Source organism: Phocoena phocoena, chromosome 19, assembly GCF_963924675.1.
Source record: "Phocoena phocoena chromosome 19, mPhoPho1.1, whole genome shotgun sequence".
In the NCBI taxonomy this organism is placed as follows: Eukaryota; Metazoa; Chordata; class Mammalia; order Artiodactyla; family Phocoenidae; genus Phocoena; species Phocoena phocoena.
Genome location: NC_089237.1, coordinates 14854936 through 14870864, shown reverse-complemented (window position 1 = coordinate 14870864; position 15929 = coordinate 14854936). Strand labels below are relative to the sequence as shown.

Below are 15929 nucleotides of genomic sequence, written 5' to 3'. Positions count from 1 at the left end.
GCTCCCTTAGAAAAGAAGCCATCTGCTGGCTCCCTTGATGTAGGCAGTACTTCCACTATGACTGGCTATCCCCAGGCAGGCACCAATGCTGCAGCCCTTTGGGCATGGATGAACTTTGATTTACCACATGGGCCCCCACTCACTGCTGCATGAGCCCTCCTTGTCTCCCAGGCATCTGAAGAGTCCCTTTTCTTGCTTTCCATCTCAGCTCTATATTTTGCATTTTTAAAAATACTATGTTTTGACCCCAAATAGACAAAGCAATCTTGAGAAAGAAGAACAAAGCTGGAGGCATCACACTTGCAGATTTCAAACTTTATTACAAAGCTATAGTAATCAGAACGTTATGGTATTGGCATAAAAACAGACATGTTAAAAAAAAAAAAAAAACAGACACGTAGATCAATAGAACAGAATAGAGAGCCCAGAAATAAACCCATGCTTATATGGTCAATATATTTATGACAAAAGTCAAGAATATACAATGGGGAAAGGATAATGTCCTCAATAAATGGTGTTGGGAAAGCTGGACAGCCACATGCAAAAGAATGAAACTGGACCCTTATCTTACACCATAGACAAAAATTAACTCAAAATAGATTAAAGACTTGAATGTAAAGCCTGAAACCATAAAACTCCTAGAAGAAAATATAGGAGGTAAGCTCCTAGATATCAGTCTTGGTAATGAATTTTTTTGGATTTGACACCAAAAGCAAAGGCAACAAAAGCAGAAATCAACAAGTGGGTCTACATCAAACTAGAAAGCTCATGCACAGCAAAAGAAGCCATCAACAAAATGAAAAGGCAACCCCCAGACGTGCAGAAAATATTTGCAAATCATATATCTGATAAGGGGTTAAATATTCAACATATATAAAGAACTAATACAGCTCAATAACAACAACAAAAACAATTTGATTAAAAAGTGGGCAAAGGGGCTTCCCTGATGGTGCAGTGGTTGAGAGTCCGCCTGCCGATGCAGGGGACACGGGTTCGTGCCCCGGTCCGGGAAGATCCCACATGACGCGGAGCGGCTGGGCCCGTGAGCCATGGCCGCTGGGCCTGCGCGTCCGGAGCCTGTGCTCCGCGATGGGAGAGGCCACAACAGTGAGAGGCCCGCGTACCGCAAAAAAAAAAAAAAAAAAAAAAAGTGGGCAAGGATCTGATAGACTTTTTTTTCCAAAGAAGACATATGGATGGCCAAAAGTACATGAAAATGTGCACAACATCACTAATCATGAAAATGCAAATCAAAACCACAGTGAGATATCACCTCACACCTCTGAGAATGGCTATTATCAAAAAGACAAATAAGTGTGGGCAAGGATATGAAGAGAAAGAAACCCTTGTGCACTGTTGGTGGGAATGTAAATTGGTGCAGCCACTTGGAAAACAGTATGGAGGTTCCTCAAAAAATTAAAAACAGAATTACCATATGATACAGCAGTTCCACTTCGGGTATGTATCCAAAGGAAATGAAACCAGTATCTTGACATCTGTACCCCCATGTTCATTGCAGCATTATTTACAATAGCCAAGATACGGAAACAACCTGAGTGTCCATTGATGGACACTGAAAATGTAATACACACACACACACACACACACACACACACACACACACACACAAGAATACTATTTAGCCATGTAAAAGAAGGCAACAACATGAATGGAACTTCAGAGCATTATGCTAAGTGAAAGAGGTCAGACAAGACAAATACTGTATGATCTCACTTATATGAGGAATCTAAAAAACAAACACCCCAAAACAAAACAAAACTGAACTGAACTGAACTTATAGATTGGTGATTGCCAGAGGCAAGGGTTGGAGGGTGGGTGAAATGGGTGAAGGCAGTCAAAAAGTGTAAACTTCTAGTTACAAGATAAGTCCTGAGGATGTAATGTATAGCATGATGACGATAGTTAACAACAACCAAAAAGTACTATTTTTATCATAGTAGATGGTCCTCTACCTTCCGTGCCTCCTCCTGACAGCAAACTCATAGTATCAGGCTCTCCCTGGGGAAGCAGGTGTAAGAACAGGGAAAGGGAGGAAGGGTCCTGCACAGCCCTGGGATGGTCATACATCCCACAAGAGAGAAAAAGGCCAAAAATATGAACATAGGAGGTCAAGTCAGAAGAACACAGAGAGACAACTGTGCTTCCAGGGTCCAGAGACCTGGAGATGTCATTTCCTTCCATCCATCCATCCTCCCACCCACCTGCTCAGAGGTAATCTCAGCCTGTGGAGGGAGGAGACGCATCAATCCCTGGTCATGGCCAAGGGTGGCTCCAGTGCCAGGGAGAAGTGACCGAGTAGAGTGAGACAAGCTCTGGTGTAGAAGTCAAGAGCCCTGGTTCTCCTCTTGGCTCTGCCACTGACTAGCTGTGTGAATCAGGTTGTATGGCTAGACCATTCTGGACCTCAGCCTCCTCACCTGTAAAATGGGGACAGTTGGACCAGAAGGTAGATGGGGGCTTTCCAGTTCTGACATTCAATGGCTGACCCTTTGGCCCCTGATGTTACAATATGGAGCTTGATCGTGATTGGCCCATAGCCTCACCCAGCTCTGCTGTTCTCCTGGTCATGGGAACAAGATGGACTTGCCCTGGACCTTCCCTACTTGTGCTCTTCTATTATGGGCAGCTCTTGCCATGGCTCAGGACTGAGGGTGATCAGAACTCAGGTAGCTCTGGGACCTGAAGGAGCATGGGATCAAACAAGGGCACCAGGCAGGGGCAGACGCCTCCCAGGGCAGCATTATACCCGTCTCCTTCTCTGCAGACAAGCTCTACAATGAGGCCGTGGCAAAGGCCTTCCTGCAGTTTTATGAGCGTACAGCCCAAGTTGTGTGGAACCAGTTCATGGAGGCCACCTGGAACTATGTCACCAACATCACCAAGAAGAATCGCGGGGAGATGGTGTGGTACCACTTCCACCCCAGCCCCTTCTCCCCTTGCTCTTCTCAGGGGTCTCGGTGGGGGGATGGGGGGGAAACCACACTTTTTTGCCCCCTTTCCAGAGCTAGAGGAAAAAGGGAAGCCCCAAAGTACACGTCAAAACAGACTGTAAGCTCCAGGCCTCTTGGTAGCCCTAAAGATCTCTAAGTAAGAGTCTCTTGTTTCCCCTTGTAGATAGCCCCTGCTTGCTTTTAAGGACCAGGCTCCCTCCCTTCTCCCTCTTAGCAAATTTTCAATGATTCCAAACCCTTAAAGTGGGCTTTGGGGGACTTCCCTGGCAGTCCAGTGGTTAGGACTTCGCCTTCCAATGCAGGGGGTGCGGGTTCAATCCCTGGTCGGGGAGCTATGATCCCACATGCCTGGCGGCCAGAACCAAAACAGAGCAATATTGTAACAAATTCAATGAAGACTTTAAAAATGGTCCACATCAAAAAAAAATCTTTAAAAAAAAAGTGGGGCTTGGGAGGAGGTTGGGGGGCTGTGAGACCCTGACACTCTCCCTCAGCCTCATATGACAAACACAGTGACCCTCCTTCCAGCTGGACAAGGACGTGGAGCGGTCCCAGCACACGCTGTACTTTTGGCACGTGGGCCCTCCTGTTTAAGATCGCCAGCTTCCAGGACCCAGCCGTGAAGCGCATGTTGAGTAAGCTGCAGAGCTTGGACAGGGCGGTCTTGCCCAAGGAGGAGCTCTGGGAGGTGAGGACAGGCCCCCAGGTCTCCAGGGTGGGTGGGCTGCCTGGCGGGGAGCCGCCGGGGGCAGGAGGGAGGTTGGCAGGCAGGGCCAGAGCTTCCTCTGGAGGAGGAGGGAAGCAGAGACTGGTGGGAAGATGCCTTGGCCAGGCCTGCCTCTCCAGGCTGGTGGGGCTAGTACCAGGGGTGGGCCCACAGGTACCGGCCTGCCCTGGGTGACACCCGTCCCCCCAGTACAACCAGATTGTGGCCCACGTGGAGACCACATACAGCATGACCCAGGTGTGCCTGAATGAGGGGCCCTGCTTGCCCCTGGAGCCTGAGGAACACCCCAGCCCATCCCTACCAACCCCAGAGTCTCAGCACCAGCCCCTTCCAGGAGCTTCTAGACTCCCACCCTCCTCCTGGTCCCAACTGTCCTGTTGGCGGGGGCGGGGAGAGTGGGTGCCTGGGGCAGGTGAGGGCAGAAGGCCGCCGCCGGAGTGGGATCCCACCTTGGCTCCTTTTCCGGGCACAGACCTCCAAGAAGTCACGGCCTCCTCCCGGGACCAGAGGGAGCTGCTGTGGGCCTGGCAGGGCTGGCGGGATGCTATGGGTCACCAGCTCCACAGCACCTTCGAGCGCTACGTGCAGCTGCGAGGCTCAACGGTGAAGCCCCTCCCCCGCCCCACACCTACCAGCCAGCCCAGCCGGGGGCCGACCAGGTACTGCGTGGGGCTCAGGGCAATGCTGGGAAGGGCGAAGCAGAGTCTGCAGAGGGGAAGGGTGGTGGTAGGACCTGGAGATGGGAACCCTGAGCCCTGCCGCTGGGGAGGGCCAGGTGGCTCACTCATTGTGTGGTTCCACAAACGGTGATGGGGCACTTACTGTGTGCTGGTGCTGGGGAGGTTCTGAGGATGCATAGGTGAAAAGACAGAGAAGGTGCCCACCCTCCTAGGGCTTACCGTTCGCTGGGGGACAGACGCACATCTCCAGTTGTTGCCACCCGGGATGAATGCTGAGCAGGAAGGGGCTGCAGAGAGAGAATAGGGGAGCCCTGCTTCAGCTAGGTGGTCAGGGAAAGCCTCGCTGACGTGTATCCAAGGCCTGAAAGATAGAACGAGCCAGGCAGCAAGAAGAAAAGAGCATCCTGAAGTCCTTGGGGGGATCTAAAGGAAGGCGGACTGGATGGGTAGGGCTTGAAGCGGGTGAGAGCGGAACAGGGCTTTACCCAGGTCCTATCCAACCAGGCAAGGGGAAGAGCACACAGTAGTACTTTGCTAAGTGCGTTTCCACCCTGATCTCATCCAATACGGACAGTGGCCTTGGGAGGTGTTCTTCCTGTTTGGCAAATGAAGACCCCTAAGGATCTAGGAGGTCAGGTGGCTTCCCTAGAAGGTGCTTGGGTCTCCTGCCAGCCAGGCCAGGCTGAAGGGTGGTGAGCGCCTCTGAGCCCCCTCCCCTTTCCTAGGTTACAAAGACATGGGGGCCTTATGCCGGTCCACGTACGAGTCCGACACACTGGAAGAAGACCTGGAGCAGCTCTTCCAGGAGCTGCAGCCGCTCTACATGAACCTGTACGCCTACGTGCGCCTGCGTGCGCCTACGTGCGCCGGGCCCTGTATCACTTCTACGGCCCGAGCTCATCGATCCGAGGGGGCCCAACCCAGCCCACGTTCTGGGTAAAACCCCAGCTGGCGGCAGAGGCAGGGCGGGCGGAGTAGGCCTCCAAGCAGGCAGGCGAGCAGGCACTCAGTCGGGGGAGAGCCGGTCTCCTGCCTCCTCTCAGCCCTCCCCCTCCCCTTCCAGGCAACATGTGGGCTCAGTCCTGGGTCAACGTCTTAGACCTGGTCCTGCCCTTCCGGAGAAGCCCCCCGAGGACATCACGAAGATCATGTGAGGCCAGGTCAGCGCTCGGCCTCGGTCTGCCCCTGCCCACTCCGCAGCCCTGAGTGGGGCCCCACGCACTTCCTCTTCCTCACAGCAGTGGAAGTCTGAGAAAATGTTCCAAGAGGCTGAAAAATTCGTCACCTCCCTGGGGTTGCTTTCCACCCCTCCTGAGTTCTGGAAAAATGCCATGATGGAAAGGCCAACGGACGGGCGGGAGGTGGAGTGCCACGCATCCGCCTGGGACTTCTACGAGGGGAAGGACTTCAGGTGCTCAGCCTATGGCCAGCATCACCCCCTGCCTCTGCTCCTTCCGCTCTCCACCTGTCTGCCTGGCTCAGGAGGGCAGCGGGGGCGGGGGGTGGGCCAGGTGGGTGGGAGCAAAGGGCTTGGCCGCTGCTTGGATGTGAGGCCTGGAGTAACAGCATAAGGCCCTGCTGGTCTCTGGCTCGACCACCCCCGTCCCTTAACAGAGCCTGAATGGAGAAATCTCTCCTCCCAGGGCATCCCCATGCTCCTTGACCCCTGCCCTTTAACCCTAGGATAAAGAAGTGCACCGAAGTGACCATAGAAGATCTGCTCTCCATCTTCCACCAGATGGGCTATATCCAGTACTTCCTGCAGTACAAGAACCTCTCTGTGATCTTCCACACAGGTGCCAACCCAGCCTTTGAAGAGGCCGTGGGGTCGGTGATCACCCTCTCGGCCTCCTCCCATAAGCATCTGCTCAACGGAGCCCTGCTCAGCCACCAGCACCAGGATGAAGGTGATGGGGACCAAGGGGATCATAGGAGGCCAGTCTGGGCCTGGGGCTGCAGCTGGGGCTCTCCAGGCAAAGCTGAGGGGAGGGGGAACTGGGAGCAGCCTCCTAACGTCCCCACTTTCCCCAGAAGAGGAGGTCAGTTTCCTGATGAACGTTGCCCTGGAGAAGATCGCCTTCATCCCCTTCGCCTACCTGGTGGACCTGTTTCGCTGGAAGGTCTTTGACGGCACCGTCGAGAAGGCCGTGTACAACCAGGAGTGGTGGAACCTCAGGTGGGGAGGACCGCTGATCGGGCCCACTGCCCAGGCCCAGCGCTGGTGTGGGCTTTCCCAGGGCTTTCAGGGCAGCCTCAAGGGTACTACCTGCTACCAAAGAGCGCTGCTGCCTCTCCTGTGAGGGCAGAGCTGGGAGTGAGATGCTGCTGACCTGGGGCCATGGGGAAGCCCTGGGGTGGCGTTGGCTGTTAGCTGTCACCGGACAAAAGCGTTCCTGCTGAAGTGGGTGGGGCCCGAGCGTGCAGTCGTGGGGGATCGTGTCAAGTGCAGCACCAGCTGAGCAGTCCCCTTAGCCTCTCTGGGGATCCTGGGAGCCCGGGAAGCTCGCACATTCGTTGCGCCTGGGCTCCTCCAAGAACAGGACACTGCCTGCCAGGCAGGCCTTCCTGCTCCTCCCCTCCCTTTCTGTGCCCACCAGTGGGACCAGCAGAAGGGGTGTTTGGGGGGCTGAGATCTTTCCCTCCTGTGGAAAGAGTCCTCATGGGACAGGGGCAGGCCCAGTGCCCCCTTTCCTGCTACCTGGACACGCACACACACCTGCCTCTGACTTAGCATCCCCAGACCTGTCTGCAGGCAGAGCTGGCAACAGAAGGAGCACCACCAGCAGTCGGGCAGCATCAGTCTTGAGTGAGGGGCACCTGTGTCCATCCCATCACTGACCCCTGGCTGTTTGCTTGGGTAATAACTGCCCATGACTATGGCTTCTCCATCTCCACTAGGCCTCAGACTGACCAGCTCAGGTCTGCTTGCGACAGACGACCCTGATGGGCCTGCTAGCTCTGCACCAGGCCCTTACGTTGGCCATTCACAGAAGAAGGTGTGACTACCCTGCGGTCACACCGCCATCCAGGGATGGCAGAGCTGGGCGCCCCTCCCTTAGTCCTCTCACCCTCACACCCCCGCCCTGAATACAGGGCCAGGCCTCACTGGAGGGACTGGCAGAGTCTTGACTTTGTGCCCCCTCCGAGGGCACCCCCACCAGCCATCTGAAGTGCCTGCCCAGGACCTTTTCCTTTCTCTCTCGGCCATGCCCACCACCACCTGAGTGATGGAAACCTGGGGTTGAGGGAGAGGGACGGCAACTCCCTGGTCCTTGAACAAAAACCTGTCAATGAGAGAGGAACTTCCCTCAGAGGATAGTTCAAGGCTCCAGTGGGCCAACAGTGAAACGATGAGCTTGTTCACAGACTTTGTCTCATCCCAAAGATGGGTCATTTTATCCCCATTTCACAGACAACATTTTACAACAAGGCTCAGTGACAATCAATAACTTTCCCATAGTCACACAGCTCAGAGGGTCAAAACCAGACCTGAACATGAAAGTTATTAGGACACACTGTTCTGTGTCCTGCTACCAATTCCCTGATCCCTAAGCCTCGGTTTTCTTCATCTGTAGAATGGGAATAGTAGTAGTACTATACCACAGGGATGTTACTCTCTTTTCTTCTTGGCACTTTTTTTTTTTTTTATTGGAGTATAGTTGACTTAAATGTTGTGTTAGTTTCAGATGGACAGCACAGTGAATCAGTTATATATATACATATATCCACTCTTTTTTTTTTTAAGATTCTTTTCCATATAGGCCATTACAGAGCATTGAGTAGAGTTCTCTGTGCTATACAGCAAGTTCTCAGAAGTTATCTATTTTATGTATAGTAGTGTGTATATGTCAGTCCCAATCTCCCAATTTAACCCACCCCCTGTTATCCCCTGGTATCCTCTTGGCACTTTTTTTTTTTTTTAAATATTTATTTATTTATTTTTGGCTGTGTTGGGTCTTGGTTTCTGTGCGAGGGCTTTCTCTAGTTGCCGCAAGTGGGGGCCACTCTTCATCGCGGTGCGCGGGCCTCTCACTGTCGCAGCCTCTCTTATTGCAGAGCACAGGCTCCAGACGTGCAGGCTCAGTAGTTGTGGCTCACGGGCCTAGTTGCTCCGCAGCATGTGGGATCTTCCCAGACCAGGGCTCGAACCCGTGTCCCCTGCATTGGCAGGCAGATTCTCAACCACTGCGCCACCAGGGAAGCCCCAGCACTTTTTATCAGATGAAACGACCTTGTTGGTTGGTCTACAACCGCCCCCCATCATTAGGATAAAAGCAGTGACCTTGCCTAGCTCATTCCCTCCTGTGCCCCCACAACCAGGACAATGTTGAGTGAGTCTGTGTGAAGAGCTTGGCACGGTTCCTGCAGAGAGGAAGTGCTCAGTGTTCACTATTGTTATTATTTGATTCTGATTCCCAATCCCGTGTGTTTTCAACTCATTTATTTAATCAGTAAAAATGCATTAAGTGTCCTCTGCATGCCAAGTCACTTTGATAGCTGTGCAAATGTTGCAAAAGGAAAAGGCTCTGGGAACGCTACCAGATGGCACTATCAAGCCCCCAATTTGCCCCCCGGCCCCAGGTTAAAGTACCAGAGCCTGTGCCCCACTGTCCCTTGGACAGAGGATGACTTTGATCCGGGCGCCAAGTTCCACATCTCTGCCAGCTTGCCCTACATTCGGTAAAGGTCTGGGCCCTGCCAGCAGAACCAGCTCTTCGAGTTGGGAGCCGGGGGCATAGGACCCAGGCTGAGGATTTCCAGGAAGGCACCGGATCCAAATGTCCCCCTGCACCCCTCCCCACGTCCTCCCATCAGATGGCACAGCCTTCTGAGGGCCATGCCCTGAACCCACTGGGCTTTTACATCAGCTCCCGCGTGGAGGGCAGAGCTGATGGGAAAGCGTGTCTGATGTCCCTGAGAGGAGGGAAGGAACGAGGGAGGCCAGCATAGGCCCAGAAGGCTAGGAAGGAGAGCCTTGCAGTGCTCCAGGGCCAGCCTACCCCACTGTGACTGCTGACCTAGGCCCACCTCTGCCACCCCTCCCTAGCCAGCCTCGCCTTCTCTCCCCAGGTACTTCCTCAGTTTCGTGCTCCAGTTCCAGTTCCATGAAGCACTCTGCAAGGCCTCAGGCCACGTGGGGCCCCTGCACTGATGCGACTTCTATAACTCCTAGCCGGCTGGGAAGCTCCTGGAGTGAGTGCCTTCATCCCTCCCCTGTCCTTGGCTCCCCTTCCCCACCCTGCAGGAAGCCTGCCCCAGGGCCCCTTTTCTCACCTGGCCACCCTAGGCCCCCTGAGCAGAGCTTGTGTTCTAGTGGAAGTTCTTCCTTCTGTCAGACTGCAGTCTCTCCCATGTTAATCAAAGCTCATTTCCTCTTGTGTAGCCCCTTGTGGTCAGAGAGACTGTTTAGCCCCTCCTGCTAACACACACACACACACACACACACTCTCTCTCTCTCTCTCTTTCTCTCTCTCTCTCTCTCTCTCTCTCTCTCTTTCTCACTCACTCACTCAGATAGCCAATAAACCAAACTGTCCCAGATCAGAACCCAGTGTTGGAGTCCTGCCTCTGCCTCCATCTTCCATCTGGATCCCCTTATTCTTTCTTGGCAAGTCGCTTGCCTAGCCTCTCAGCAGCATTTGATATGGTGCACTGTGCTTCTTCCACCTTTTCTGGGAAGCGTCTGGACCCAGTCCCCAGGCGACGCAGGCGGCTTTCACACCAGCCTCCTGGCACACTCAGATCAGCTGTGGTCTACTTTGACCCCCTACCCACCGTCTTTTTTCCTGCAGTTGGTATCTAGCCCATCCTTTCCATCCCTGCCTCTGTGGCACTGCTTTCTGGTCCTGAAGCAAACCTGGAGTGGGGCGAGAGGCTGACCTGATGGTGGGAAGCATTTACTGCTACAGGCTGGGCTCTCTAACAAGCGCTCTTACAGTGTTTCACGTTAGCAGCTCATAAGTTTGCAAAATGGATATTACTATCCACATTTCGTAAATGATGAAACCAAAGCTAAGAGAGGTAATGTGATCCCCTAGTGCACACCGCTCAACTAGGAAGTGGCAGAGTCATGCTTTGAGGCCCAAACTGACTCCAGAACACAATATCTTTCACCCTGTTGCTTCCATAAGTCAAACGATACTGGTCTGGTGAAGTTGACCTAGTCCACTGGTCCTAAGATCAGCGCTCCAACCACTGAGACATGAGGCCCACCCAGTGACATGTTCTTTTCCCCATTGAGTTTCAACTGATTTCAGTAGGTCCATTACCCTAACCTGTCAAGGTCATGTTGAGTTTTTTTTTGCTTTTTTTTTTGCGGTGCGTGGGCCTCTCAATGTTGTGGCGTCTCCCGTTGCGGAGCACAGGCTGCGGACGCGCAGGCTCAGCGGCCATGGCTCACGGGCCCGGCTGCTCCGCGGCATGTGGGATCTTCCTGGACCAGGGCACGAACCCGCATCCCCTGCATCGGCAGGCGGACTCTCAACCACTGCGCCACCAGGGAAGCCCCAAAGCCTCTTTTAAGTATCCTAATAATTACCCACAATAATTTAGTATGCTTTGCAAATTTAATGAGCACATTTGTGATTCCACCATGCCATTCATCAGTAACCACAAGGCCAGATGGAGTTGTAGGACTGGTCCCTGCCTTTGCTTGCAGGAGGGCTACACCTTGCATGCCTTCTTGTCTGCCTAGTCTACTTGCTTTCCCATCTTTTCGTACTACAGCAATTTATTCTAGTCGACTGCCCAGGTTTGAGCTTCTCTGAATCTGTGAAACATAAGAGGCCTCTCTGCTCCCTGCATTCATGTTTCTGGCTGCCTATCATTTATTCATTCAGCAAACATTTACTTGTGCACGTGCCAACGAGCCTGCCCTGCGTCCAGCAGGGGGCAATGGGCCACAGGATAAATCAATAACCGTAATCCAAGAAAGGAGATGGTGCAGTAAGAAAGGGCTTTGGCGAACATGTAAAGAGAGTGAGGAGGTCATGCCAGGGGATCAAAGAGGGATCTCTGACCCCCAACGCAGGAGTACAAAGAATAGCAGACATCCATTTTCTATACATCAACTCACTTTTGTTTTGTGTTGTTTTCTTATTTTGGCCGCACCGCGTGGCATGTGGGATCTTAGTTCCCCGACCAGGAATCGAACCCGCACCCCCTGCAGTGGAAGCCTGGGGTCTTAACCATTGGACCGTCAGGGAATTCCCAACATCAACTCACTTTTGGCTCTGAGCCTTCATCCTGCTTGGTCGCTGGGACTTTTGAGCTCAGTCATTCTCATCGCTTCCCTCCCCCACTCCACACAGGGCACACAAGGCTTCCAGGGTGTGACTTGACACCAAGCATGTAGAAGCCTTGCCGGTCATCACTATGCATGTTGTGGAGGGATGGAGCAGGCATGTGCTTGCAGGGGAGAAGGGGAAGGGCGAGATTCTTGGCTGCTCTTTTGCCTAACACAGCTTAAAACTTGATTTTGCTATTTTTGACTCATCTTCCTAAATGTGATTGCCGTGGGACAGCCTCTGGGTTGGCTCTCCGGGGAAGAGAGGGTCAAAGTGGACTTGGTCCAAATTCCCAAAGTCCCCTGCCTCACCCAGCCAGCCATGAGGACCTGACCCTGTCCATGGGGCCCGCTGCTGCCACATTGGAGTTGAGGGCTCCAGGCAGTGCCCAGTTGTCACCCTTGCCAGTCTCACGTGCTGCCCACATCAAACCTCTTGTCCCGCCCAGCCTGAAAGACTATTTCTGAGTAGGCAGACTCTGAGTGGTTGAAACTTTTCCCCCACCAGGTCCTTCCTTTTTCCCAGGACCTGGCATCGGATAAAAATCCTCTAACTTAAAGTTAGTTTTGTTTGTTTTTTTCTTTCTATCTTGATGACTTTTCTCCTCCATTTCTCTAGACTCATAACTACATTTCCCCCCAGTGGTTTCTTCCAAGGATCCACTGACCTTTAGTTTCCCCACCTCATTCTTCCCCAGCTGTTTGTTAAGCGTTGTGTATAAGTCTTTGCAAGCAACAAAGCCCTCTGTGCTGCCATTATGTGACTTAATCCTCACCACAGTGAAATGCAAGTATTAATGGAAGCCGGCCTTACTGATGAAGAAGCTGAGGCTAAGAGAGGTTAAACTGATTGTCTGTGGTTGTGCGGCCCGTAGCTAGCACTGCTGGGTCTGAACCTGGGTCCTGTTAGTCTAGATTCCACACTCTGACTTCTGGGCCTCTCAGCCCCACCTCTCTCCTGGTCGGATCAGGGGAAACAGGTTGAGAAGCATCAACAGACACCTCCTGCTGCCTCTGCCGAAGGCTAGACCCCCTGCCACCAAGCACGGGGTGTGTCTTGAGACAGAGCTGACGTTTCTGCAGCGCTGCAGGCAGTACACAGGACACATCCCATGCTTATTATCTCTCAAATCATCCCAAACGCTCCCTGTGAGACCGGAAGAGACTGAAGAGTGACCTCCCTCTACTAACACTGAGCACCTCATGGGAAACATGGGGTTTCCCTCTTGACTTTAGGCTTATTTGAGTCCAGGAGGACAACAATCATCACAGTAGTAGTAATAATGATAATATTAGGCAAACATTTATTGCCCACCTAGTATGCTCCGAGAATTGTGTTTATTTGGCCAACACAACAACCCTAGGAGATAGGTACTGTTATTTTCTCCATTTTATGGATATGGAAATTGAAGTTCAGAAAGGTTAAGTACTTGCCCAAGGTCCCACAGCTGAGCCACAGAGGACTCAAACACAGGTTGGTGTTATTTCAAAGCTTGTGATTTTATCCACTGTGCTGAGCTCTGTTGGAAGAGTCTGGGTATCAAAGCCCTAAAGGCAGGGCTGGGCATACTGAGGGGTCCCAGCAGCATCAGCTGATTCCGCCCCACAGCCTCACAGCTGTACCCACTCTCCCAGGGATGTCCTAAAGCTGGGCTTGAGCAAGCCCTGGCCAGAGGTCCTGCAGAAGATAACCGGGGAGAACAAGGTGTCTACAAAGGCCCTCATGACCTACTTCAAGCCCCTGCTGAACTGGCTGGTCACCGAGAATGTGCGGCGTGGGGACATCCTGGTCTGGCCAGACTTCAGCTGTTCCTTTGAAGGTTTGGTAATCTGACCCTAATCCCACCACTGTTCTAGCCCCAAGCCCTACCCTAGCCTGCCCTGGGCCAGCCCTTACCCAACCCAGCCTTCACCCCTAGCCCATCTATGACCTGGCTTTCTGCTGTGGAGCCCTGTCTGCACCTGATGCAGCCTCGGCCAGCCACTAGCTCGCTCAGATGCTTCCTTGCCCACTCTCCAGCTAGACTGCCAGGCTGGCTTCTGAGCACGGGGTGGGCACCTTGCCTCCCGACCCTTGCACGGAGCCACTGCTGGGCGCCATGTGGTACACAGCCCTATCTGTACCATCCTTTCCTTCTCTTCCTTTTGCTCTCTTTCTCACTCTCCTTCCCAGGCAAGGCCCTCAACTTTGGCTTGGAAGGTGAGTGCCAGAGGCTGAGGGAGAAGGCCCGTGGCAGTCAGATCCTCTCTGATCACCATGAGATACCCTCCCCAGTTCCACCTGCTTGGCAAGATTCCTGTGTCTTTCACAGAGAAAGAAACAGACAGGGAGGCACTCCTGGGTCTGGAGCTGGACCCTGCCCAGGCCAAATCTAGGCGGTGGGTGTTGCTGGCCCTGAGCTTTGTCATGTTACTGGTGGTCCTGTTGCTGGCCTACAGGCTGTACATCCTGGAAAAAAGCTCACTGGCCCAAGACACCAGTGCGTGGGACACCAGTACACAGGACACCAGAGCACAGGACACCAGTGCACTCAAGTCACCACCCAAAGCCTGCTTTCTAGGCATAGCCATGGAGCCCCACCAAGTTGTCAGAAAACAGTGGCTGCTGCTAGGCCTCTGCCTCATCCTGATGCTGTGCTCAATCGGCCTGACCATTCGGATTTTCACACAGCACAACAGGAAGCCCCCGGGGATGAGAGCTGAATGGTGGAGCTGGGACTAGACACCAGTGTGACTGGTGAGGCTGGGGGGCAGGAGGAGGGTGGCCTAGCCAGAGAGGATGTTGGGGAGGTTGAGGAGGGGACCGCTTGCACACATAGCGCCCAGCTGTAATTGGGTGCAGCTGTGGCAGATCTGGGTCCATGCGGAGTTGTAACTGTGTGTATGTGAACTCATGTATGTGAGGCCATGTGACTGTGTGATTCCATGTACGCCCTGGGTTCCGGGCCAACCTTCTTCCCTGGGGGCTCAGGAACCATGGTTTTAGTGACTCAGGGGCTTTGTCCCTCCAAGCCATCCCCCAGCCCCAATTCATGCCCAGGACTTGTTCTTCATAGTCATGCTTTCTTCAGGAGCCCAAGTGTGGGGCTGGACAGGGACTGCAGTACCCGAGGAGGATCTGCTCTGGTTAGAAACTGGACACTGCTTCAGTCCCCTTGTAAACTGTATTGAGGCAGAGCCAGACGCTCCTGTACAAATCAGCAGCGCCCGGTTCATGAGCGCGATGCTCTGTATACTGGCCAGCACCTCTTTCTGCTGATCCTCTGGCCTGCCCCGTGCTGGGCTGCATAATCCAGCCCCCAAAAGCTGCTTGTTAGCTGTCTGAGATGCAAGTAGCCTTACAAACTGCCCCATGGCCCTCCCTGCCCCAGTCCAGGCCCTCCCAAATGGAGAGAGTGGGTAGCTGGGCACCAAGAGAAGCTTGATTAATGATTGACTTCTTTAATATTTAAACAAAGGTCATCTCCAGCCACTGTGCTCCATAGATGGCCTTGTTCAACACACACACCTGCTGCCTGGGCTGTTGCCCTGGGGATTGAGCACAGGGCAAACAGCACCTTTCCAGGCTCAGTGGGGGAGGGGAGGATGGGGAGGGAGAGCTTTAGGAGGACGTTGGGGAATGAGTACTCCAGGGGCAAACCTAGGAGGAGAGAGGGAAGGCCTCTGCTCCTGCCTCTTCTCAACCTTTCTTTCTTGTGTTGTCTGTCTAACCCAAGGGTGCCACACCCAATATATGGGAACTTATTGAGTTTGGACTGAGGCCCCAGGGGCTGCTGGGGAGGCTGAGAATCAATGCCTGTCAGAGGTTAGGGAAACCTTGAGGAGAAGTAGCATCACAGCCAGTAACCACAGAGGGGAGGCACAGGAGCTCCAGTTGAGCTAGTGGGAAGGTGGCCAAAAGATGGAACTGGCTCTCTCTAGATTAAGGATCTGAGCCCAGAATTCAGGGGTTCAGGGTACAGAAGGACTGTACCCATAGGCTGAGACCTTCATGGATCCTACCTCTGCCCAGGTTTCAAGAGGTCTTCTTGAGTTCTGGCTGAGCCCAAGCACTTCCTGTTCTGACCGCAGGCTCCACAGGCTCCTCGTTTGGTGTCTCTGTCACTGCTCTTGCTTTGCTGTGCTGCAGTGTCCTTATTTGTCCCCATTACTAGCTTTCAGCTCTGTAAGGGCAGGACACTATGTAACACCTGTAGCCAGCACAGGCCATGGCACATAGTGGGGACTTGGAAAATGTATGAGTAAGTGAATGAATGAGTGTCCCA

General features: G+C 53.3%; 1 protein-coding gene across 1 annotated transcript; it reads left to right on the top strand.

Moving 5' to 3' along the window:
• Nucleotides 1-2530: 2530 nt before the first annotated feature.
• On the top strand, nt 2531-14386 carry LOC136139037 (angiotensin-converting enzyme-like protein Ace3). The gene is given in 18 exon segments (XM_065897960.1): nt 2531-2687; nt 2786-2922; nt 3501-3539; nt 3541-3660; nt 3889-3973; nt 4169-4474; nt 5105-5232; nt 5235-5271; nt 5274-5315; nt 5443-5490; nt 5493-5539; nt 5618-5790; nt 6063-6286; nt 6411-6555; nt 8961-9059; nt 9450-9572; nt 13300-13484; nt 13977-14386. Coding segments are annotated over 18 exon segments (2505 nt in total).
• The last annotated feature ends 1543 nt before the right edge of the window (nt 14387-15929 follow it).